This window comes from Aulostomus chinensis, chromosome 23, assembly GCF_037954235.1.
Source record: "Aulostomus chinensis isolate RoL2024-O1b breed Wild chromosome 23, RoL_Achi_v1.0, whole genome shotgun sequence".
In the NCBI taxonomy this organism is placed as follows: domain Eukaryota; kingdom Metazoa; phylum Chordata; class Actinopteri; order Syngnathiformes; family Aulostomidae; genus Aulostomus; species Aulostomus chinensis.
The window spans coordinates 5,196,255-5,220,067 of NC_141342.1; the positions used below are offsets into that span (position 1 = coordinate 5,196,255).

A 23,813-nucleotide genomic window follows, 5' to 3' on the forward strand; every position below is an offset into this window, starting at 1 on the left:
GGCGTAGACACGAGATGCGCCTGCGTGTCTTTGGAGCACGTTAAGAGGAGGACTCTGTAAGAGCTCGTGTAAACACCTTCATCGTGAACATAGCCAGTGGTTCGGGGGGGGGGGGGGTACTGCAGCCTTGAGACAAAAGTGAGCAAAAGTGAGTCACTCATCTGGCCAGCCAAGCTACGAGCTCTCATCCGTGTGTGTGTGTGTGTGTGTGTGTGTGTGTGTGTGTGTGTGTGTGTGTGTGTGTGTGTGTGTGTGTGTGTGTGTGTGTGTGTGTGTGTGTGTGTGTGCGCGCGTGTGCACGCGCGTGTTTGCAGGTCAGGTCGCTGTCGTTGCAGCAGCAGCACTTTCCCACTCAGGGACCGGGGATGAGGGAGCAGCGGAGGAGAGAGGAGCGGCAGCTGAACACGGACCCGAATGAGGCGCCTGCTGCTCACCCAGCCACTGTGAGTCTGACGCCCTGCAGCCCCTCTTCGCTTCTTGTTGCTTTCACCCTCCACCACTTTTGAAGAAAGTTGTTCCTCTTTTGTTTCACTAACTTGAAACTGTAGAAGTCACATGATCTGAATTTCTGCTTGATAAGGGATTCTGAAGGTGGTCATTATACCAACCCCGGGTGGATGAAATAAAGTGGATAATGATAGCCTGGCAGAGGGGAGAGAGATGCAGCCACCGTGGCAGTTACTGGCTTCAAGCTCTCTCTCTCTCTCTCTTTCTCTCTCTGTGGGTTTTTATTGCTGTGTTGACCATTTTCCAGCTGATGGTTTTATTGAGAGAGCAACTACAGAGCTGCTGTATCTGAGGCTGCTGTCACGGTGATGTGAGACGCCACGCTGCGTCTCGACCTTTAGCTCGCTGCGTGACTGATGCCTCACTGAGCGAAGGACTGTCAGTGGCGGTCTTACTGCAAGGGTTATGTCCATGGATACATTTATTCTAAGCGCTACGAAACAACACAGTATAGCGAGAGCTTGGAGAGCTGGTAGTTTGTCTGACGTGTGAGTCAGAGGAGGTTGCGTGTGTCACCCAGCTGCAGCTTTTAGCCTCTTTTAGCTTGTTTTGATTCAGGCTCATCAGCCTTACTTCCCTCTGTAACTCGACGCTGTTTAAAGTGAAAAATCCTCATAAACCAGCTGTGCAGCCACAGAGCTCCTGCTTATATGATTTCAAACATGGAATCAGCCCAAGAAAGTAATTGCAACACACTTTTCATACAGTATTGAATATTGCAGTACAAATACTGTTATCTTGTGACACCGGCAATGTCAAAATAACTGACTTTTCAAGATAATGAGGTAATGGCTCTTTATTCAATATCAGTAGGTCAGGCTGACAGACTGAATCTCAGCGATGGCCGCTCTTCCTTCTTTCTTCATGCGCGCCTGAATGTATTCAATTACCCAGCACGTTTTATGTAGTACAGTCGTAAAGGTTTGAGTACAGCAGTACTTTGGTCCTGTTTACTGTCACCTTCAACTGCCCTGACACCGACACCTCAGATGGACACCGGCGGGTCTTGCCTGTGTTTCTTCACCTGGATGTTTGGACCTGGATAGAAAAGTTCTGCTGAGTTTCAGCTCGCTCTCTCCCCACGCTCCAGCTCGATCCGTTAGATGTCAACGTGCAACCTCTCAAGTTAGCTTGCCTGATGCTTCACGTGGACGCTGCAGTTGTCCTGGTTGACTGCTCGTCCCCTTCGTTCTAAAAAGTGCGTGGATATCAAAGTTTCGAGGTTCAGCTCAGGACTTCATTGTCCAGTGTTTGTTGAAGCTCTCCAGCGTGTGATCCTTCCTGCTGCTGAGTGCCACAGCAGACGGAGCCAGAGGCTTCAGCAGGGCTCTTCTCATCCGCTCTTCCTGCCTGACTTCTTCTTCTCTGTCTATATTTGACTTTTATATGGCGACTGTTGAGGCTCATCCGAAGAGGCTGGACTGAATTCAAAGACTTTACCAAAAACTCTTTAAACTGTTAAAAAAAAAAAAAAAAACACCAACGCACAACAGAAGTTCCCTGCAGCTCTCGTTTTCCATCCATAGCCCATCAGCTTCCACGTGTTCAGTTGAGGGGTCTTCACATCTGTAACTCCCTTTCGCATCACCCCTCACTTAAGAAAACAACAGCTTCAGAACGATGGCGTCTGCTCGTGACTGCATCAGCTACGCGAAAATGTTTGTGGGTTACTGAGCAGATACTGTCGCTAAATAAAGGCCTACTTCTCAGTACTTCAAATGCAAAATATACTTCTGTACTGTTTTACTTCAAAGATGTGACGCCGCTCACAATGTGATTGACCACCAGTGAAAAAAACAGGGCACTGCTGAAAGACAATAAAACATGAATGTGGAATCGACTGCGGCACCGCAAACAAAGGTTTTTTTCCAGTTCTTCTTCTCGAGTTCCAACAACGAAGCCGTAGACGCTGAGAAAAATCCCCTATTTACCACTCCATTACTGTTAATGGGAGAGTAATGTGGAGCGTTCCAGCTGAAAGATCCTGATGCCCCGGCTCTGCATGTGGAAAACTTTTAGTTTGGGGCAAAGTTTCTGGGGCCAAACACCAACTGCTGGACAAAAGACTGGTAAGGAAAGATGAATGAAGGTGGAAAGAGGAGCGTGACAGTGGAGAAGTAAGTGAACATATGAGTGTGTGTGTGTGTGTGTGTGTGTGTGTGTGTGTGTGTGTGTGTGTGTGTGTGTGTGTGCGTGCAGCGATCCGGTAGCCTGAGAAACTGTGGTGGAGGCTGTCAGATGGAGTGGAGGGGCAGCAGAACGTCTCAGGGTCACATTCTCCCAACTATTAATTATCTCTCATACTTTTGAGGTTGAGCGAGGAAGCAGCAGTCACTGCGCGGACCTCCACTGCGATTAAAACGTATACATTCAAACTACCATTTTTCAGCTTTTTCTGAAGACTGCTGCTTGGTTTCCTCCATTGTTTTCAGTCAACTGAATGAACATTTTTGCATTGATAGTCACAGAACTCATGGAAAGCTGCCTGAGTGAAAATGACTTTGCTGCTCCTGTAACTTCCAGCTTGGTGCAGCCGGACTTTCCATGATGCAAATGGAGCTTTCAGTGAAATCGGTTGCCATTCATGCTCCACACAGGGCCCTGATTTCTTTTCAGGACGCACCACCTTCAGCTCAGAATTGCTGCCAAAAGAAAGACGCTTTCGTTAACCTCAGATGTTGCTCGTGTGCTTCAATCAATCCTTCGTTCCTTTCTGCTGTGCCATCGACGTCTTTGGCTGATAAGAATATGAAGTTTATTTATTCCAGAAACGGTTGCAGTTGATTTCCCTTCTGAACGTCACGACTCCTGGTTTCATTTTTCGTTTCCTACGTGTTGCAGGGACGATGGATGTGAGGAGTGCAGAGGAAGTCCGGTTGTTCCTACGAATCTTAACAGCCTGAGTGGCGTAGACTTGAGAGCTATTTGATGATATTTCTAGTAGAAGAGGTTGTCGGAACACTGTGTCTCATTGAAGTTAACATTTGCCCTTTGGAGACAAAATGTCATCATTTTATTCTTTGAGACTTTTTGTTGTACTGATTAGCGGATGAATTTTAGAGTGATGGCCCAAAGGTTTTTGTGCTGTCTTGGCAACCTTCATGTTTGAGCCTTCTCCACCAAAATCTCTTCACTTCATCAGTGAGTCCAAGACAACATTCACTCTAAATTTGGAGAAACTCCCTCCAGGTGTTCCTAGGATAACAAGGATGGAACAGGCGGATAACCTGAAACGTACAGGAACGCCTCCTCCGGCCATCAGCGGCCATCAGCGGCGACGGGGGGCTGCGACTGCTATCCATGTTTGCGGGACGTGTGTGTGATTTCTGACTATACGGCTGGATAAGGAGGAGCTGGTGGACGACTTTGAGTTTGTCAGCTGATATTTTCCAACAGTTTTGCTGCCGTTTGCCACCATTCAAGCTGAACACACGTGGCTGGCTCCTCCTGCATTCTGGAGTCACAAAGAAGTGATTCAGGAGGCAAAAACACCTCCACGAGCTTCAGACACATGTTAGAATACACAAAATACACTGAAGTGTCTCTGTGGAGGGCCGGCTCATTTGGCGTACCTCGTAGAGTGAAGTGGAAGTGTTGCCGCTGTTTCTAAAGGCGGTGGATCGTCATTCCGACGCGGCTGCTAACCTCACAGCGCCGCCGTGCCTGTGCAGACTCACAGAAATTCCCCCAGAACTGAAGCCTCTCCTTCCTTTTACAAGACTCCGGGGTTGATCTGTTAGGTAGAAATCATCCAGCAGTTTCACCTCATCTTCCCTCTGATGTTGTGGGATGTGAGAGAGCAGCTCAACTCTGAGACAGAAGGAGGGCACAGGGCAGGAGGCGGCGGACGTCAGTCAGAGGGCTGTCCTGTGTGCTCAGCAGCCATGGCCTCCCTCCACCATGTCACTCTGAAATCACACACAGATCTGATTATCAGCCATGGAAACAGGCAACTTTTGTCCTTCACAGTGGCCCCAAGCTTCAGAATGATATTATTCAGAGGATCTGCATATCTGACTCACACTGGCTGGATTCTAGTCTGATAAGAGTGTCGAGGTTGGACGTGAGGGTGTTTGGAGAGGGTGAGCTCAGTGTCTGCTCCCTCCAGCTCCAGTGGGCGTCGCATGAACAGATCTCTGTGCTGTCTCAGACACAAGAACCCAGACCACATTGTCAAAGGAAAACAATCTGAATTCTCAGAAATTCCTGTGTTTTCATGTTTTTATGGTGGCTGGATGTCTTCCACGCCCCAGTGCCACTGGCAGAGTGCTTATCCTCGCTCGCATAGCTGCAGCCGCTTTTAGCCTCAGAGTTATTCTAGCCTGATGTAATTTAGAAAGGTCCTGTTTGGATGGATGTCCACAGTCTTTGGCTGAGGGAGGAGGGCAAAATAACTTTGCAGGGATTTGCCTTGAAGGTGACGAGCAATAAATAGAGCGTAAATAAATGCCAACAACATTCAGTATTTCACCGTCCATCTTGACGAAACTAAGCAAATTTCCATGACCTTTCTAAATTTTGCTGGCTTTATTTATTTTTTTCAAACCCCATGGTTTTTCATGATGGTATGAGCTGTTATTTATTCGACACCCTTTGGATCAGCTTGCCTGTGTTGTCCTTGGTTCTGCAGTGGTTGAGTGGTCTTTGGGATTATTGAAGTCCCATTTCAAGGTTAGACCGACAAATGGTTACTGTGGTCTTTGAGGGTCTCGCTGGTGTCGTGCAGTGGAAACATCTCCACTCTGAACTCAAGCACAAGATGCCTCATTGTTCTTGCTAACATGAATGCCACGGTATTGTGTGGGGACCGTGTGGGCGTGGGTGCATAAGACATGTCAATTATAACGCAGACGGTTTTGGCTCTGGAATCTGGTTTTCTTGTCTGTCTGTGGTGAGGTTTTGATGCTACAGTTGAGGACTGGATTTCTGTAGCTGCACAGGGCTAAAAGCTCTTCTCTCTTGAACCTGACACCTTGGTGACACCTTTGGATCCCCTGAAAGAGGGGGAGGGGACTACCGCGAGGAGTCAGGAGAGGTGGTCGTCATGCTGAATCCCAGTCTGACTGGACCGACGGCACCCACCTGTATCTGGTTACAGGCTGCAGAAAAGCAGGAAGAACATATGTTTGGATTTCATCGCCCCAAAATGCATTTGAATGTTTGAGTGAGAGGAAAAGAGCTGCAAGAGAGGGAGGGAAAAGGTAGAGAAAAAAGAAACGCAGAGAGGATTGACAGATTAGAAGTGTGACAAAGGAAGGTGAGCAGAGCTGCAAGAGAGAGGATCTGCTGGGAGAGTGGATCCTGGAACAACTCCAGTGGGTGAACTCCCGCTCTTCCTCCTGCTGAGATTCACCTGGAAGCACCACAACAGCTGTGCTCCAACCAGACACAGACCGACCCCTCGCCGGAGCGCAGGAGACACTGCACAGCGTGTGAGGACATCCACAACGACGTATCTGCCAGGTGATGTCTGTCAGGTGCCATCAGGCTTGCCCCTCCCTCTCTGACTACTCAGAGGAGACCAAAGGGAACCATGCAGATCCAGCAGCAGAACCGGAACCAGAGGAGCTGGATTGGGACGGATACAGCACCACTTTGGAGCACAGATTAGCGGTTGTGGGTAAATTTTGATGGATTGTGTGAATGTGTGTTGTTGATTGTGGAGTCTTCATACCTGACATGAGGAAGCAGAGTTGATGGAGGTAAACCGCTAACAGTGAGGTGATGCTAGTGAGGCTAACAGTGACAAAACCCTGAAACTGAAGCAGCTACGTGGAATTGGCTGCTCCAAGTTCTGAACATCTGCACTCTGTGTCATGTAGCGGCTCCACGGGGAAAACGGCTGCAGGAGTGATGTGTTCTTGTCGGCTAAGCTGGAGGTCAGCGTCACCACGGGTTGTCTCAACCAAAAGAGAAAAGGGATTATTTAAGGAAATAAGGTCAAACAAACTTAAGTTTGGAATTTGCAGTACTAGCATCATTGCAGTACAGTTCATTACTGCAATATATGCACTAGCTTTTATCTACATGTGTTTGAATCACTGTTTGCCAGCCAGCACACCTGGATGTTTCCTCAGTCATGGTTGAATGCACTGTCCATGCGGTCACTTGATTCATCTCTGGGTGTAAGACTGTGGAGGTTCACCTGGCTCGTTCACAGTCACAGCAGTACTGCACGTGTCTACCAAAGTATTTGGAATATTCCTGGAACACATGGGTGACGGTTGCACGTCTGATCCAAACGTCCCTCAGGATCCAAATCCTATGCATTAATAGATTGTGAGAAGAGCTTCAGTGGCGTATGTGAGCACCTCCTCCTTCTGATGTGGCCAATAGCTGATGGTTGCTGCTGATGAAAACATCCGTTTTAACAAGAAAACGTGTCCGTGATATTTACATTTAGTTCACACTGACAGAAACCACACGAACATGAATTTGAAAGAGAAACATGAATCTTTATTTTCATTTGGAGAAGCCCATTGATAACGTTTGCTTCATCACAAACAACAAAAGCGAAGGCATGAAGAGACGAATCCTGATTGGCTGGGCCGATCCACTTACACGGCCCATCAATCTGACACCGATGTGTTAAAAGAAGTATCTCTGGATACCGATGGCAGGCTGATGTCACTCTGCACCTCTGCGAATTTTGAATTGGTTAGAAAACATTGTAACCCCTCAGGGTACAAAGTCAACAAGTCACGTGTCCTCATTTACAACATGTCACCACCTCCAGCACACAACTGACACGTGAGAGAGCGTTGGTTAATCTAAATCTACGAAGCAAAATCCCTGACGAGACACGCGCTCGCGCTCGCGCTCGCGCTCGCGCTCGCAGACTCACACCCACATGCAGCCAAGGCACCCTGAGCCGTACTACTGCTGCTCCAGGGACAATCGTTGGTTGTCCTCCATGAGTAAAGGTTAGTTAATGCTTAGGTAACTCTTAATTAACAGTCTAGTCGTGATTGACTGATGGTTCATGATAACGTTGTAGCAAAGATGGATGGAAAACCTGAGGGAGGTGTGGATTAAGAGATACATGTTCCCCACTTTACGCTCAGAGCATCAATCAATGATTAATTATAGCTAAATAGCGCCTATGGCCTCACGAATGAACATAACCAAGCATCAACTAAGAGTTATTAATGTTCCTTTAAACGCCTTATCCCACCATGTTAAAGAAAAATCATGGATCGGTGACTCGGACCTGTTTCAGTAGTGGATGGGTTCTTGCCTCTCCCAGGCTCCCCCATCCAAGTTTATTGACTCTTGCTGATAGATTAGCTAGTAGATAATCAAAACCCAGCCGTGAAACCTTGGCCTCCTTGGCGGATGGGAGCAGACGGGCGACATCAGCCTCCTGAACCGGCCAGTAGGTTGAGTAGGAGGCACATTTGGGCTGATGCGTGACGATTCCCCAGCCGGGAGGAAAATGATGTGAGGAACTGCAGCAAAGCAAAGGAGAGAGTGCAAACTCAGTGCTTTTATGGAAATAAACGCTGATGGAAATGTGGTTGCTTGATCGTTTCACTAACGCCCAGATGTTTAGCATTGCTATTTGCTAGTTCCAAAGGCCTGGCCCATGCAGGGAGTCACACGAACCAGAGCAGCCTCCGCAATCTGCTCTTTTCACTCTTGTCATGAAGGAGATCTGAGGTTCGGCTAGACTTGCCTATCAAGTCAGCTGTGCACGTCACTGTTGCTGAAGCCTAAGGACAGAGAGAGTAGACTTAACAAAGGGAGGCTTTCTGCTCTGCGCTGAGAGGAACAGACCCATTTTCAGCATATAATCTACGGTAAGAACGGACTAGAAGGCTTCATCTTGGCTTGGGTTCCTTTTGTTCCTCTAATCCCTCCTAATTTACTGCCAACCGCTTCCACTTTTACTAAATTCTCTCTCTTGCCTCATATGACTTTAATCCAGTTTCTCTGCTCTCCAAATTGAACTATCGCTCCTACATGTAGAGATAAAATACAGCAATTCATAATTCTTGTGTGTTGGCACGTAAAGCAAATAGCCATTTAAATGTCAGCATTTAAGCAAGATGTTACTGTTCTTCTTGATTTCTCAAATTTGTAAATAAACGGGTTCTGATGGGCGCGCAGACTCAATGCACCTGGACTCCAAATTACTGAAAGCTGACTGGAATTCAGCAGCAGAACAGGGAGAAGCAAACATTCAAATGTCTGCAACGTGCTTCAGGAGCAGGAGGGAGCCCAGGCACCGGAGCGGCGCTGCGTCCAGCTGGAGGAGGCCCGGCGTCAGCTGCAGCAGCAGCTCTCAGGCCTGTCAGAGCGTCTGGAGGAGGAGGAGGCCTGCTCCACCCAGCTGGCCCTCCACCGGGACAGGCTGGAGGCCGAGTGCGGCAACCTGAGACGAGACCTGGATGAACTTGAGGGCGCCCTGATTGCATCCAAACAGGATAAACAGGTAGATTTTTCTGGGACGGGAGCGGGAGTCCGATCATGGCAGGTCAAACCAAAGTGACCTGCTGAATTTGATTAAAGGGACACTTCAACCACCGTGTGCGTGTTCCCACTCGCTGGTTTGTGGCGAGAGCCCATGCTCTTTGGTTCAGGCTGCACTTGTAAGTCAGAATTTGTTCTTAATTGCTTGCCTGGGTAAATAAAGGTTAAATGAAATAAAATAAATCACAAGTGCACTGCTGGGATGTGAGGATCACAAACATCGTCCTGGTACCGGCGGATCCGTCTCAGATGAGCGGCCTCTCCTCTCTGAGGGTACAGGGTGAAGGCGCTGGTCCTGAGCCGGGTCGTTTCAATTCAGTGTATTTTTATCATTATTTTCATTCGATGCTCTTCTGGTTGGTGCCTCGTGGTTTACTACATTCTCCTGCGCTAACCTGAAACTTAATGCCAACAACATAACAATGACACGATTCAGTCAGTATCTGTGTCGCAGCAGCTAAATTACCAGTGCTAATACTGCAAGTCACACTAAACAATGTCTGACACGACGGAATAACTGCTGCACTGAAACGCTCCTCAGTGTCACATGTTTAGCGATTCCTCCGCCTTCTTCTTCCCAGACGGTAAAAGTAGCAACAGTAGTTTATTTGCAGTGGTGGAGGCGAGGCTGAAGCTTCATGAATTAGTTTGCTTTGTTCCCAGAATCATCGTCATACCAGCAGACCCTGACACTGGGATTGCACCAGGATTCTGGCCTTTCAGGTGGCACAGATTTTAAAGCGATACTTCACCTGTCAACTGGGTTTTTTTTACCTCTCAGGTTGTCACTAAAAGGCATCTGGAGCTCACAAAGGTGGTTTTCATTCCCGTGTTACCTCATGGTGTCTCCAGAATGCAGGAGGAGCCAGCCACGTATGTTTTAGCTTGAAGCTAATATAGACTGTGGGCTAACATCTCCCCTCTCCGGGTCACCGTCCAGTTTAATCCACGTCCTCTTAATCCAGCCACATCGTTAGAAATCCACAGGTTCCAGTATAACTTGGGCCGAGTGCAACCTGCCAGTGCACTCCGTTGAACCAAGTCGCTTAAAATCAAGATATTTTGATTGTACTATGTGAGCTGTGCTGTTCGTAGCTGTTGACATTAGCATCCAGCTAAACGGCTGTGGCTGGCTCTCCATGCATTCAGTCACAAAAAGGTCGTACAGGAGGGAAAAACATCTCCATGAGCTCAAGACACTGATTAGTGAGCACTGGAAGGGCAAAATACACTTGCTGGCTTTAAAGTGTGATACCAAGTACCTTCATCCACTGAACTTCCTTCCAGCGCCAGTGTATCTGCCTGCACTTCACCACATGAAGTACTTCTGGCACCATGTCATTATTTTACAAACTTTGATGCGTTCCTGTGTGATAAATTTCAGGTCAAAATGAAAGGACTTCCTGTTTATTTGAACGGTTAATAAGCAGATCTTTCAGCTCTCCAACAAAGCTCTTTATCTTTCAGACAGAGGTGTAGTAAAGATTACGATGCTATCTGTGTCCAGGAATGCCTCAGGAATGTACTGTACTCACATCCCTGCGTGTCCCCCCGGAAAGCCGGGGCTGCTGATTAAGCCACTTCACATTCTCTCCTGTCCATTTGATCGGGGCTCTGATTATAGAGGCACATTCTTTGGCTGTTAGGATGGTTTTCTCAGCTAATTGCTCTCTTGTGTGTTGAGGATAATGTAATAGAGAAGAAGAGTGAGGGTACTCAAGACCACTGACTGCAGCAAGACCAGACGTGTTGGTTGGCTGACAGGTCTGGGTTCTTAAGTGTGGACGTGATGTGTTTGAGCAGAATTCAACCGTCCGTCTGCTCTGGAACGTCCACACGTGTCCGCGCTGGGAGCCAGCAACACACATGCAACCAGAAAGCTTTGATGTGAAGAAGCAACAATAATGACATCTGTTTCTGTCATGACTGAAATAATAGTTTTGCGGTGCGGCTGCAGAGCCGGAGCAACTGAGAGAGCTGTTTTCACAAGTCTTCATGGCTGCTTGCCTTCCAGAAACCCGTTAATAACCACAGAGAGAAGAATGGTTGCAGGACACCATGCAGTCCTGCATGTGCAGGGAAATCATCCGTCACGTTTCTAATCTGACCTATTGATCTGATCACGTGAAACCACATATTAAAAAGTGACTCTGTGTCTCCAGTCATCAGAGAGCCGGGTCAGGAAGCTGTCGGAGCAGCTTAGCCAGAAGGACGAGGCTGTGCAGAAGCTCCAGAAAGAGAAGGAGCGTCTGGCGGAGCTCGGCCAGGTGAGATCCCACTCACTGGAAGTTCTATTCCACAGGTTAACCTTTAGAACCTGGGGGAAGAACGTGTCTCGAGTAGAGAGAAAATCCTAGACCAGTGATTCCAGCGTCTGGTATAGAGCGCTGTAGGGATGGCGTACGGTTGTAGCCGAACCAGGAAGTCTGGTTCAGGTAGTCCAGGAACCAGGAAGTCTGTGACCACCTCTGTGGTCTCATGAGCCACTTTCTAGCAGCTGCGTGTCAGCTGCAGTATGAGAGTGTTATTTTCTCACGTAATTTATGTTTTAACATTAAATGTTAAAACACCTTCAGCTGGTGTTAACTGCAGACCTTCTTTCAGACAGGGAACTGGCTGTCCAACAGTGCTGACTTATTGCTGGGTTGTAGGACATCCAGGTTTTTAATATGGTCCTGATGGGACCGTGACAGAACCTCCATGCTTGTTCTCTTCCGTTTTTTCCGATCTGACCTTCAGCAGCTGGCATCAGCGTGTAGGAGGCATCAGCTGAACAAGGACAGCATGTCATGCTGTTCGTCTTTGTTAGAAATGATGATTAATTCATGTAATTCATGTCCTTGCCCCGTTTCCCAGACTGTCAAATAATTCTTCACCCGCTCCTTGACATGGCCACCGTCTGACACGTGTACCCCCCCGACACTGCCCTCTCCACTGTTGAAGTGGAGCAGATGTCTTGAAATCCTGATGAATCTTCTCAAATATTCCCCCCCAAAAAAACCCTCTCAAACCTCAAACGCAGCCTGCTCTCACCCCAGCCCGCGAGACGCCGGGTAGGCGTGGCAGCAGGCTGTCCCGTCACTGCAGCGTAAACGTTCCGCCTCCTTGTCTGGAGTCGTCACATGCTGTTGAACACTGTTGTGCCGCTCGTCAAAATTTGTGTTCTCAGTGCCTCAAAAACGCTGGTTTTGAGTGCCTTGATGGTATTACGACACACTAGTATTTGTAGGAAAACTTCATTTTAAACAGTAAACGGAGAGAAATGGAAGTTCCTAATTTTCTTATTTTCTGCTAGAGGACAAATAAATTTATATATTTTTTGAATTAAATTTGCATAGAATCTGTTGTGTCTGCACATTTGTGCATTATGTAATGGTGCTGTGCGTAGGACAGAGGTCTGTTTTTTAAAAAAATTCACGCATTTCACTAGGTGTCATATTTGGGATGATCTATCGTTAAAAAAAAAAGTATTACAAATGTTTCGCACTATCGACGTTAATCAGGGTCATACTGATTTCATTTGAGAGGCTCCTGCGTCTCACGTGACCTCCAAGGTTCCTGGTGTGGCCTGAGGAAAAGCCGCCGCGTGACGGGCTGGGAGCGCCACACTGTGACATCATGAGATGAGAACACGCTGGCACATTGAAGCAGCTATAAGATTCCCTCGTCACTAATTTCTCCCAGATGTTTCGACCAGCAGGAGCAGATTATATCCTATAATCTCTCATAACAATTTAGCAGCAGGCCTATGTATTTCAGAACATCGACTCTGGATGTCATCGAGCAGACAGACGTGGGAGACACATGCACACGCTCACGATGCCCTGCTTCTTACAGCTGTTACAGTTTGGCTTTGATTCAAGCTGATGGAAGTGCTCAGCTCAGACTTCTGACAATTTCTCTGCAATAAAACAGAGTATCTCTCCAAGTCCCAATGTGTCGTACAGATGATGGGAGGCGATGGGATGGAGGTTGAGTGACTCAAGGATACATGTGCAACCCAGGCTTACACGTCTCGTTTCACCCCAGCAGCAAGCCATCGAGGACCTGCAGGGAGAAGAGGAGAAGGTCAACCTGCTGGCCAAAGAGAGAACCAAGCTGCAAATGCAAGTTGAAGATGTAAGGACATTTTTATTTATTCATTTGTCTGAAATGCAGTTTGAAGCATGTTAAAAGGTATTACCTAATACTGCCAACTTACATCACCACTTATTCAAACATCCTCCTCGCCATCCTCCTCCTCCTCCTCTTATCCGGTTGGGCCGGGTCGCGGGGGCAGCAGCCTCAGCATGACTTTCCTCTCCCCAGCCACTTCCACCAGCTCTTCTGGGGGAATCCCGAGGCGTTCCCAGGCCAGTCGTGATATGTAATCCCTCCAGCGTGTCCTGGGTCGGCCCCGAGGCCTCCTCCCAGTTGGACATGCCTGGAACACCTCCTGAGGGAGGTGTCCAGGAGGCGTCCTCACCAGATGCCCGAACCACCCCAACTGACTCCTCCTGGAACCGTCACCTTATCGTGATGGAGGAGTTTGAGTGCCCTAGTGATCCTAGGACCTATGCTGTCGGGGGCATTTTGCCCCTGGTAGGGTCACCCAAGGCAGACTGGTCCTAGGCAAAGGGCCGGACAAAGAACGGGTCAATAGAACCCTCATGGAAGCAACACCTAGGAGTCTGTGTACCAGGGCCCCGCCCTGGAGCCAGGCCTGGGGTAGGGGCTCGATGGCGAGCCCCTGGTGGCCGGGCCTTAGTTCATGGGGTCTGGCCAGGCCTAGCCCGAAGGGGAGACATGACCTCATCCCCCCATGGACCCACCCACCAAGGGTGCGGTGCATTGTGGTTTGGGCAGCAGTCCCAGGTGGGGGCCTGGGCTGTCTGATCCCCCCTTGGACTGCTGGCTTTTGGGACATGGAATGTTATTCAAACATATTCATGTTTTTTCCACACCATGGCTCCATTTGTAAGTGTCATTATGTCACATGTTCATGTCGCATGTTCATTCAGGCACCAGTTCAGCCTCCCCTGACCACTGAACAGTCAAACATGACACACAAACCTCATCGAGGCGTGTAAGAGATAATCCAACATGGCTGCCAGAGAACGTGGACGTTTTAGATCATGCGGTTTTCAAATGAGGTACCCTATCTTCTTGAAAAATAGACCAATAATTAAAAAATAAAACCAAATTTGTTAAAATCTACAATTATAGTCAACGGCTAACCGAAGCAATCATTGCAACGACAAAGTAGAACAATTCTGACAGTCAGAGACAGTCGGAAGGATCTTTGAAAGAACAGCAAACCCGTTGCCACGACAATGGGAACCAGTTCTTACTAATAAAAGCTGGGTTTCTGTTCATCAAGCTCACCAGTCAAACTGAAGGCATGAATTAACTCATGCTGGCCACCGCCACTTCATCACAAACTAAGACCCCACACACCTCCAGTCAGGGCCACGCCCCCTATAGGTTACCTATGATGTCTATTTACTCCTGCAGGCAACTTCCTCTAGCAACGATCACCTAACCACTCCTAGACCACTGGCCAAAGACAGAGGAATTCCTAACCTGGGCAGGGTGCTGCAGGACATCCCCGTCCCCTGTGAGGTTCAGGAGGTTCAGCACCTTCAGCAAATCCTTAGAGAACGTTGGCTAAGGTTCCTAGAACGCCTCTTACAGCCTGGGGTACTGTTAGATTCCACAGCTCGATGGTGAAGGAGCTGTGGTGACGTACCTGTCCAGCAGCAGGCGGCCAGACACGGAGGCTCGCGCGCTGCACGCATTCACGACGGCAGAGATATTAATGTGAGGAGCAGACCACAGAGTAACATGAGGAATGGAAACTCAAGACTCTCTGACTTAATTGTAACTTTGTCTGCCAGCAGGCCTGAACACATGTAATTATTTATATAAAAATAGACAGAAAACCAGATCAATAAAATCAACAGAATAAATGTTGATGTAAAGGATATTGATAACTGGGGAGGAACAGGGAATTTAAATGTGGGGAGATGTATGTTTATCAAAATGGTGGTACTGCACTGGCACTGGTTGGGACCTTGAAAGGGTTAATCTGGTGTTTTGAAAACCATGTTTGGGGTCTGAAATGATGAACAGAAGCAACAGTTAACTCACCAACACTGGTGCCTCTCTAGGCTCAAGATTATGGAATTAATCTTTCCAGAGAAGGACATGAGTCTAAATGCTGGATTATTCCACATCAATACAACAATTATATTGGATTGATTGGAATTATGAAGGCAGTCTATGAAGTCTGGGTGTGGCAGACGTGCAGAAACACTTCATGTGTCTTTATTGTGCAGGTAAAGGAATAGGTTCACAATAGTCAGGTTATTTGAGGGCAGAATTATCATCCATTTAGTAAAAAAGATTAAATAAACATCGTTTGGGATTAAAAATGCTTTCATGCTAATCCCAAATGTTTCTTTGCAAATTTATAAATTTACTTTTGAAATTCAATTCAATCCAAACATTCCGGAAAACGTCCCTCTCGGCCAGCCTGGGTCAGTGGAAGTCCCACCCACCTCTCTCAGTCCTACAGCAGGTGTGACAGTTTCTCCGCACCTGGCTGAGGGCAACGTAGGCCGTCCCTCGCTGCCAAGGTGCTGAATGAGGACGCTTTCTCTCATCCGTGCTCGGCGTCCGTTGATCCGACAGCTAAATGTTTCTCACATTCATGCCAGCGGTCCGCGGCTCCACCTCTTGCCAAAAGAGGTGGGAACGGGACTCCGTCCTGGTCGGTGACGTTAGCTGACAACCAGACTGTGACGGCGTGCACTCTGACACCTTTATTCAACACTCGTGCCACAACAACAGCCCTAACTCGCCGTGACCCGTTTTCTTGCAGCTGCCGTCACTCACACACACAAGAACCGACCGACTTGTACGGATCCACATGAACACCTTGTTGAGTAGATTTGCTTGTGAACCCACTTTTTAATTGATTCAGTTTGATGGAACCGTAGAGACTCAAACCAGTGTTTAGTCGTAAGCTGTGCTGTGTGTGCTGCATTCCTCTGACAGCTCTCACTCTCATAACTTCCTGCATCTGAGAGATGTCGGATGGAGACTTGTGTTCCATGTTGCTCACACGTTTGTCTCTGGAGGGCTCCTGCCATCAGACCCCTGGAGTCACAACCCCAGCCTGTCAGGGGCAAGAACGAGCACCTTCACAGTGTGGAGACGCCTCGTATTTGAAGATACGTCGCTCCAGTCTTTTAGCTCGATTCCCCACATCAAACCAGGTCCAGTACCTGATGGCTCTATTAGTCATTTAGACCCCAAAACACCAGGGCCAGGGTTTCACAGGAATCAACCTTAAAAGGCTCCATGCGGTTGACCCCTTCGTTACCGCTGTGTTTGATGTGGCTCCTGTCTGGTTTGTGCTCAGCTGGAGTTCCGACTGGAGCAGGAGCGCCATCAGCGTGGCGAGCTGGAGAGGAGCAGGAGGAAGCTGGAAGGTGACAGCAGATCCACTCAGGAGAGTCTGGGAGAGCTGGAGATGATGAGGAACGGCCTGGAGGACCTCATCAAAAGGTCACGCCCACAGCTTTAGACTGTAAAATCTGTGCATGCTGCTCTGGAAGATCGGGTCCCACTGTTGACTCCAGGCACTGGCTGATACAAACAAGTAAATGGAAATATTCCATATTCATCAGGGTTATGATGGTGATTATTAACTTGACTCCTGAATGTTCATATCTGTCTACAAAAGCAGCTAAATACGCTGCTCCAGTGTTATCAAGATTGTATCAGTATTGATTCTGTTATTGATCCAAGTCTTTATCACTTCCCTTACCAGTTACTTGCTGTGGGTTTTTATGATGCCCAACTTTAGAGGACCACATAACTTAGCACGCATGAAAGCAATGAAAATATTAATTCATTGGGCAAAATAAGAAAAAATAGTTGTCTGTGGGCTATGCAGGACACGTCATATTTATGCTAAAACCACGAATCTCAGATTGCTCCTTAAACAGAGTGAACACAACCGAGTGACATCAGCATCAGAAGAGCAGTAAATAATTGTAACTCTGGTAAATTAACGTTCAAGCCACATCAGTCAAATACTTCCTGAATCCTGACGTCATTTGATTCACTCGGAAGTTCGTTCATTTCCAGCGGAAACCTCGGTGATCGCAGTTGTGTTTGTGAAACCTGACGTTCAGTTTTGCTTCGGCGTGCCTGGTTTACAGTGCTAACGTTAGCATGCTACAAATGAGCTACAAGTGAACACAAGTGGCTGTTTCCATCTCTGCTGCCTGTCGGAACAATCATTTTACACCCCATCAGCTCCTGAGTGACGTCTTTAGCCCTGGGCTGGTCCTCAAGTATTCTCTAGCTTTAGGACTGCAGGAGAGGCTGCTGACTGACTCCCTCCAACGCTCATGACATCACCGTTTTGCAAGGCATGCAGAACTAAGTGGAGGGCATTGTTAGCATGAAGGCAAATGATATCACTGACTGAACAAGTTAGAAATGGTTCTTGACTGAAACTGCATTTTGGGTGCAACCCTTGAGTGTCCTGTAACCATGAGAAGCGCGAGGTAGCTGAGGCACTCCGACACCCACAGATACATATCAGGTCATATCTGGCGGGATGGCAAAAAAATCCTGCAGGATCCTCAACAAATGTTTTTCAAGGCTTTTTCCTCAGATATTCTGTCGGGACTCACTCCTACTCTTCATCTGATCGGATCTCATTCACAGGCTTAAACTAGACACCAAATACTAGCCAATCAGAGGTAGGGAATACTCTGGGGAAGTGCCTCCAATGTGTCCGGTCCTCTTGGGTTGCAGAAATAGCATCCGACATGTTGCCTAACGTGTGCAGCCATGGATAATGGTTGAACACCCTGGCACCACGACCATGGATGCAGCAGAAGCTGTCAGTGGAAGCGGTGCAGCACCTGACCTACATCGCAGCAGCGCTGGCCCTTTCAGGGGGTTCAGATGTGCTTGATAAACGAATGACACGGAGCTCCGAGTGGAGACGTGTCCAACCCAGAAGTGGTTGATTATCAGCGTACGTGTGAGAACAGGTCCCCACGTGCTGATGACACCTGCTCTGATCAAGTTGATTAATTGGATCCAAACACCTCTTGACTTGATGGGCTGACGCACCTGACCTGAGGCAGAAATGCTTGGACTGTCAGAGTGAATCTTCCATCCCTGCAGTTGGACCTTCTCAGTGTGTGTGACTGTCTAACACCTCAACATGTTGCAATCTGCCTAAACAATAATATGAAAGCCAACAGAGTGGAGACGCAACTGTCACAGTGGGGAGGTGTGGTAGGAGGTTAAGTCCTGCATCGCTGGCTGTGTGATCTGCTGTCAGGAGCGGGTATGAAATCTGTCAATCACTCCCAATCAGTTAAGTTTTATTGGCATGATGTGGAGCGCAAACACACAGTAAAAGAATGAATAGCTCACACAGATGTGATGTCAGACATAGCAGCCTTCCTACATCACCCCTCACGAGGCGCAGGTCCGGGCCGACCGTCCTCAGACTGAAATAAAGACAGATGAAATGTGGAAGGTCATGAATGTGGCCATGCGAACCTCCTCCAGTCCAAAGATTCAGGGAAGAAAATTGCTTACAATAACAATAATACTTCATCATGTTGAATTATGAACAACCACAACCTGCGCGCTAGCACAGGATTTACACGTTTTCATGAAACCTTTTTAGTGTGCGCTTGTTTATCAAATGTTCAAAAGCCAAATTAATAACTGCTCACAAAATCTCCACACGGTCAGCAGATCTTTGGCCGGGGACTCTCTCAAATACGCAGGCTCCATTCGTCACGGGTTCTTTCGTGGGGACAGCAGTCGGCTGTTGACTAAATCCTCTCAAACTCAGTGGGAAATTCCTCCAAACCAGACGAGGAGTTAAGGTTAACAGTTGCCAGGCAGTCAAACAACAGCCAGGTTTGTTCAGTGTTGATTCTACGTGATCTTGGTCTTCTCCTGGTCGTCCTTAAGGCAAGTGGCACCAGTCCTAGTGAGTCCGTGGGAGCTCTCCAGTGCCACACGGTGGACACGCCCCAAAATCCAAACATCATCATCAAGTTTTGACACGATACTGGTTTTGTCCGTGTAGGAAGGACCTGGAGCTCAGCAGCACCAGCGCCAAGCTGGAGGCAGAGGAGGTTCTGAACATTGGGCTGCAGAGGAAGAGCAAGGAGCTGCAGGTAAGAATGGAGTGTGTCATTGTCACCTGGAGGGTCAGGGATGGCGCTGAGGCCATGACAGCTGAGGCTTGGCTAGCGAGAGCTGTGTCAAGCACCGGAACGTTCAATCTTCCTCTGATCCCTGAGAATCAGATCCATGAAGTCCTGGACTGGGAATGGAAGCAGCAATGTGAACAAGTGAAGTTTGACTTGATACACTGGCAGTGCAGGTTTCTGATAGGGTTGTTGCTTGTTGTGGAAAAAAAAACCAAACCACAAAACATAAACAACAACATAAAAGTTCCCCCCAAAAAGAGCAATGGCAGACATTTGGTGTTCACCTGCGCCACCGTGCCAGCAGCTAGAAACCATCTCCAGTCTTTGTATTTATCTGCCTATGCAGGCTGGGGAATTATACCTGTCTCCTCCAGCACAGGTAACCTTAGCGTAGCGCTTCCTCAGGGAAACATGGACGATCGTGGAGAGTATCAGTAGTTTTTATTTGAGTGACACATCACCCTAAAGTTCGGACGGGATCACTACTGGAGGTGTTTCCTCCCAGAACCTGCAGCAGGGAGCTCAGCTGTAGCGCTCAGACGAGTGGAGAGAGAGATGCATTCCTGCTTTTCATCAGAGCTGCTGGACTCTGCTCTGTGATTGGACCGCGGCTGTCAGGAGATCCGCCTCCGCCCGAGCTGATAACCATCGACTGCGTTCCTTGAAGAACAACATTTGATTGGAGTCTCTGAGGAGGCTGAAGCCATTCTTTAAATGCACAGCCCTTCAACCCCCGCAGTCCAGACGTCGTCAGCGCTCATCTGAGCTGTGGAGCAGCAGCCACAGATGCCAGCGCCGCTGCTCCTGGACTCCACTAAACCTCACCATGAACAACAACGAGCAAACGTGAAGAAAAAAATCCTGATTTGTCAGCCCAATGTTAATATCAGCCATTGATGAGCCAAATTAACGAGCCAATTAGAACAATCAGTTTCCAGAACAGCTGATCAAGTGCGTGAGAAATGACTGGCAGGAGAACGCTGAGGATCTGGAGCACAGCTGGCCCGCAGCACCTAGGGAGCCGGTGAGCAGGTTCGAGCTCCCGCGTCCTGCTGGCTTTACACGTCACGGACGGCCTTTTTGTGTTTTAAAGGTTACAATTCCACCATTTCAGCATGTGGAGAAATCCAGCGTTTCATGGAGCTTATTGGCCCTCGCAGTGGAACAGAGGAGCCACAGAAGTGAGGAAAAATCATTGCAGCTCTGGCCACAGCCATTATTCACCAGTCATTTCTGGGAGTGGAAAATCCCGACAGCAGCACGCCTGCCACTGAGGATGAGGGCATTCATCTATAAGATTACAATTCCTGACAGCCCACAGTGCACACTCGTCAAGCAGGAGATCAGGACAGCTTCAGGAGTGTAGGTTGTGCTCGCTTTCATGTCTCATCCCCTGTGGTGAGGAGGACAGCGGCAGGCTACCAGGACCGGAGCCCTCAGTCTCACTGTCATCCAGACAGAATCAAGCAAGTCTGAGCGCTTCTGTCTCGCCGGTGCGTGATGGAGGCCATGTGTGGTGTCTGTTTCCTGGATGCTGATTTTCAGGTGCTGCTCATGCACTCTGCTTCTGGGAGCCTAATGTGTGTCGGGGGGGGGCATGAGTACTGTCTTTGTCTCTGATTGGAGGAGGGAGCAACGATCTGTGTCTCTCTGAGGTCACGGTCACTGTATGGCTTCCTCGCACAAAGAGGCCTTTCTGTGTACGTTCATGCATGTGGACGATGCAGGTGGACCGGGCGGCCCGCCCCCGGCCCCCCGCTCACGTCTGGTCTTGACGTAAAGGTCACAGGAACATGTCCGCACACTTGAATCAGAGAGTGGCTTTGTTTGTCTTTGCTGAAGAAGCCGCCTCAGCCTCTCACTGGGCTCAGGATGGTTGACTCAGGAGGAGACGGCCTGCAGTCCTGCCGTCCTCGTGGCGACTCGTACACAGCAGCACCCATCCATCTGTGGTTTTACTACGGGGCTGTAAAGCTGCTGCCGCCGCTGTAAAGCGTCATCAGGAGCTGAGAGGACAAAGCTGCGTCTTCCCCTGGTGGCTGTAGGTGCTGCACCAGGTGTTGGGCTCCAGGTTTCCACCCTGCTGCTGCACTTCTGGTTCACTTGACTGGACGACACCCTAAACACAGGTCAATGGAGGTCAGGGGAATTTGGTTTTAGGGGCTCATAAAATTGATTGTCATCATTTAAAGAACTCAATAGCAGCACCTGACAGAGGCTAGAAACAAAACAGAGGGGCTGGTTTGGCTCAGGGTGGGGGGGGGGGCGGTTCAGGTCCCCCTCCATGTGAGCTGGAGTGAGGAGGGTAAAGGGGAGCTGGGTACAACAGCCATACCCCACTGCCCTGTGGTGTTCAGAGCTTTTACCACGAGACCAAGGTAACCAGACCTGACCTGAGGTCAGGGTCCATCACTTTGGGTCCTGGTTCTGCTCAATGTGTGTAGAACCTGAGTGGATCTGAGGAGAACCCTGCTGTGTTAGCAAGGCTCTCTGCTCAGGACGGGTCAGAGAGCAAAAGTCAGACTGGTGTTGGGCAGCAGATTAGCAGTGCCTGTTGGCAGGCGTGGTAACGAACATGCAAGGATTGGAGCTCAAACAGGTGAAAGCCGACTTTAATGTGCTGGTTGCTAGGAAACGGCAGAGCTGCGAGTGTTCGGGTCCGACACCTCCACTGTGTCCAGTGCTTTTCTGTGTATTTTGCTCCTTGAATGTGTGATGAACTCATGTGAGAACAGAGAGGAACAGTTCTTATTTAGGACCGATTTATGTCCTTCAACTTAATCCTCTTGTGTCACAGCCCCTTGACTGACGACTGCCACACCCCTTTGTTTCTGACATCATCACCACCGTGATGTAACCCAATAAAAAAGAAGTAACACACTGCAGTTGAAGCATCACCTGGATTCACCCCATGTTGGCTTTCTGTCAATACTTCGTTCCTATAACTTCATTTTTAAAATTGAAGCACAATCACATGTTAATAATATCCTTGTTTTGAATCAACATTCCTGCACAAGGCCGTTAAGAGGGTCCAGATGATGCTGCAGCTCCACTCTGCTCTCCTGTAAATCTGCTGCACAGCCATCGCATCATTTTCCATCAGCGCTAATTTGACCCACGTCATCATGTACAGCACGAGGTTTGGACCGGGTCGCAAGGTCGTCGTCACCTGGCGATCGCCGCGGCCAGTCAAACAACCACGGATCGCTCTTGGAAGCCGTACGCTGCCATCTGAAGGCGTTTAAGAGAACAAAGTGCAGATTCCAGCACTGATGCAAGGACCTCAATTCTGCTCGCATATGTGGACAGCATGGCGGACTCACGTCAGCAGGAGGTCGGCGAGGCTCCGTGGACAGTTCACAGGCAGGACGTGCAGTTGTTTGGCTCATGTTCTCTGCTTGGACCGGCTGGGGGGATCTCACAGGACACGGCAACCCACGCCGCTGACGATCTCCTCCGACGCATGAGAGGAGACATCAGCTAGGAGACCACATCTGATCGCAATTTATCAACAATTATTACGGTTCCAGAGTGCAGCAGGGGGGAAGAAGCACAAATATAGAGATCAAACCCACAACCATTCTCAGCCGTGTTGTTACGGCGTTGATGTGGGGTCGTTCAGAAGAAAGTCAATTTCATTTCGAGCATAAAAGAGCACACATGCTCATGAGATCAATATGTGAACTGTCTGTCACATTAAGAAGAGCAAATTGCATTTATCACGCAGCCTGGCTGCGGCGTCCTGACGCTGCGGCGTCCTGACGCTGCGGCGTCCTGACGCTGCTGGTGCCCTGGGTTCTCCACAGCTCTATTATTGCCACAATATTTATTTTGAGGCTGGTTTGAGGCTTTGGAGAGTCGACATGTAACAAGAAACAGATACATGAGTGTGGAAGCGTGTGTGTGTGTGTGTATAAGGGGGTGTGGACAGTTGAATGCTGGAGGGGCTCTACAGTGTGTGTGCATGTGTGTGCGTGTGTGTGTGTGTGTATATGTGTGTGTGTGTGTGTGAGAGGGAGAGAGCAGCAGTCAGTCAGTCACTCAGTCGGGCTGCTGCTGCCTCACCATGGCTGTTCTCTCTGCAGAGGTCCTGCGCTGGCATGTGAGTCCATTTTTGAATTCTGCTTGTTGCTCTTCATTCAGGCTTCACATTAAATCAAAAAGCAGCAGCGGTTAGTGGAGGTATGTGTGGCGTTTGGTGCGAACACGTTTGATTTCCTTGCTCTTGACTTGGTAATGAGTCAAAGATGACACAACTGGAGGACGAGTCCTCGTGGGTTTGTTTAGAAATGTTTTTATTTGAGAGCAAAGTGCCTGATGCTTGGCTGCGCCGAGGAGCTGAGAGAGCCGGGAGCAGCTTTCACCACATCAGTGAGCGGAGGTGTTGCTGCTGTGAACGACCCCGGGCTACTTGTCAGACACACTTCCTGACAACGAGGCAGCGATAGAGGCGGCAGATAACAGCCAACATGACACGACTTGGAGGTGTGCAGCCGCATCAGGGCAAACTAGCAATTCATCCTTTATCAGTGGTGCAAAATGCAGCTTGGGCACGATGAGCGGAGAGGACGGCGACGCGGTGACCTGTTG

General features: G+C 48.7%; 1 protein-coding gene across 2 annotated transcripts in view; it reads left to right on the forward strand.

Moving 5' to 3' along the window:
- Positions 1 to 23,813, forward strand: part of LOC147239246 (putative uncharacterized protein MYH16) — a 50,866-nt gene that overhangs the window by 10,403 nt on the left and 16,650 nt on the right. For both annotated transcript variants that reach the window (XM_086196179.1, XM_086196178.1), the window contains exons 2-7: positions 315 to 443; positions 8,714 to 8,941; positions 11,142 to 11,246; positions 13,012 to 13,098; positions 16,385 to 16,530; positions 19,097 to 19,187. In XM_086196179.1, coding sequence (XP_086052305.1) covers positions 366 to 443; positions 8,714 to 8,941; positions 11,142 to 11,246; positions 13,012 to 13,098; positions 16,385 to 16,530; positions 19,097 to 19,187 — 735 coding nt within the window. In that variant the 5' untranslated portion in view covers positions 315 to 365. The remainder of the gene's footprint in view (positions 1 to 314; positions 444 to 8,713; positions 8,942 to 11,141; positions 11,247 to 13,011; positions 13,099 to 16,384; positions 16,531 to 19,096; positions 19,188 to 23,813) is intronic.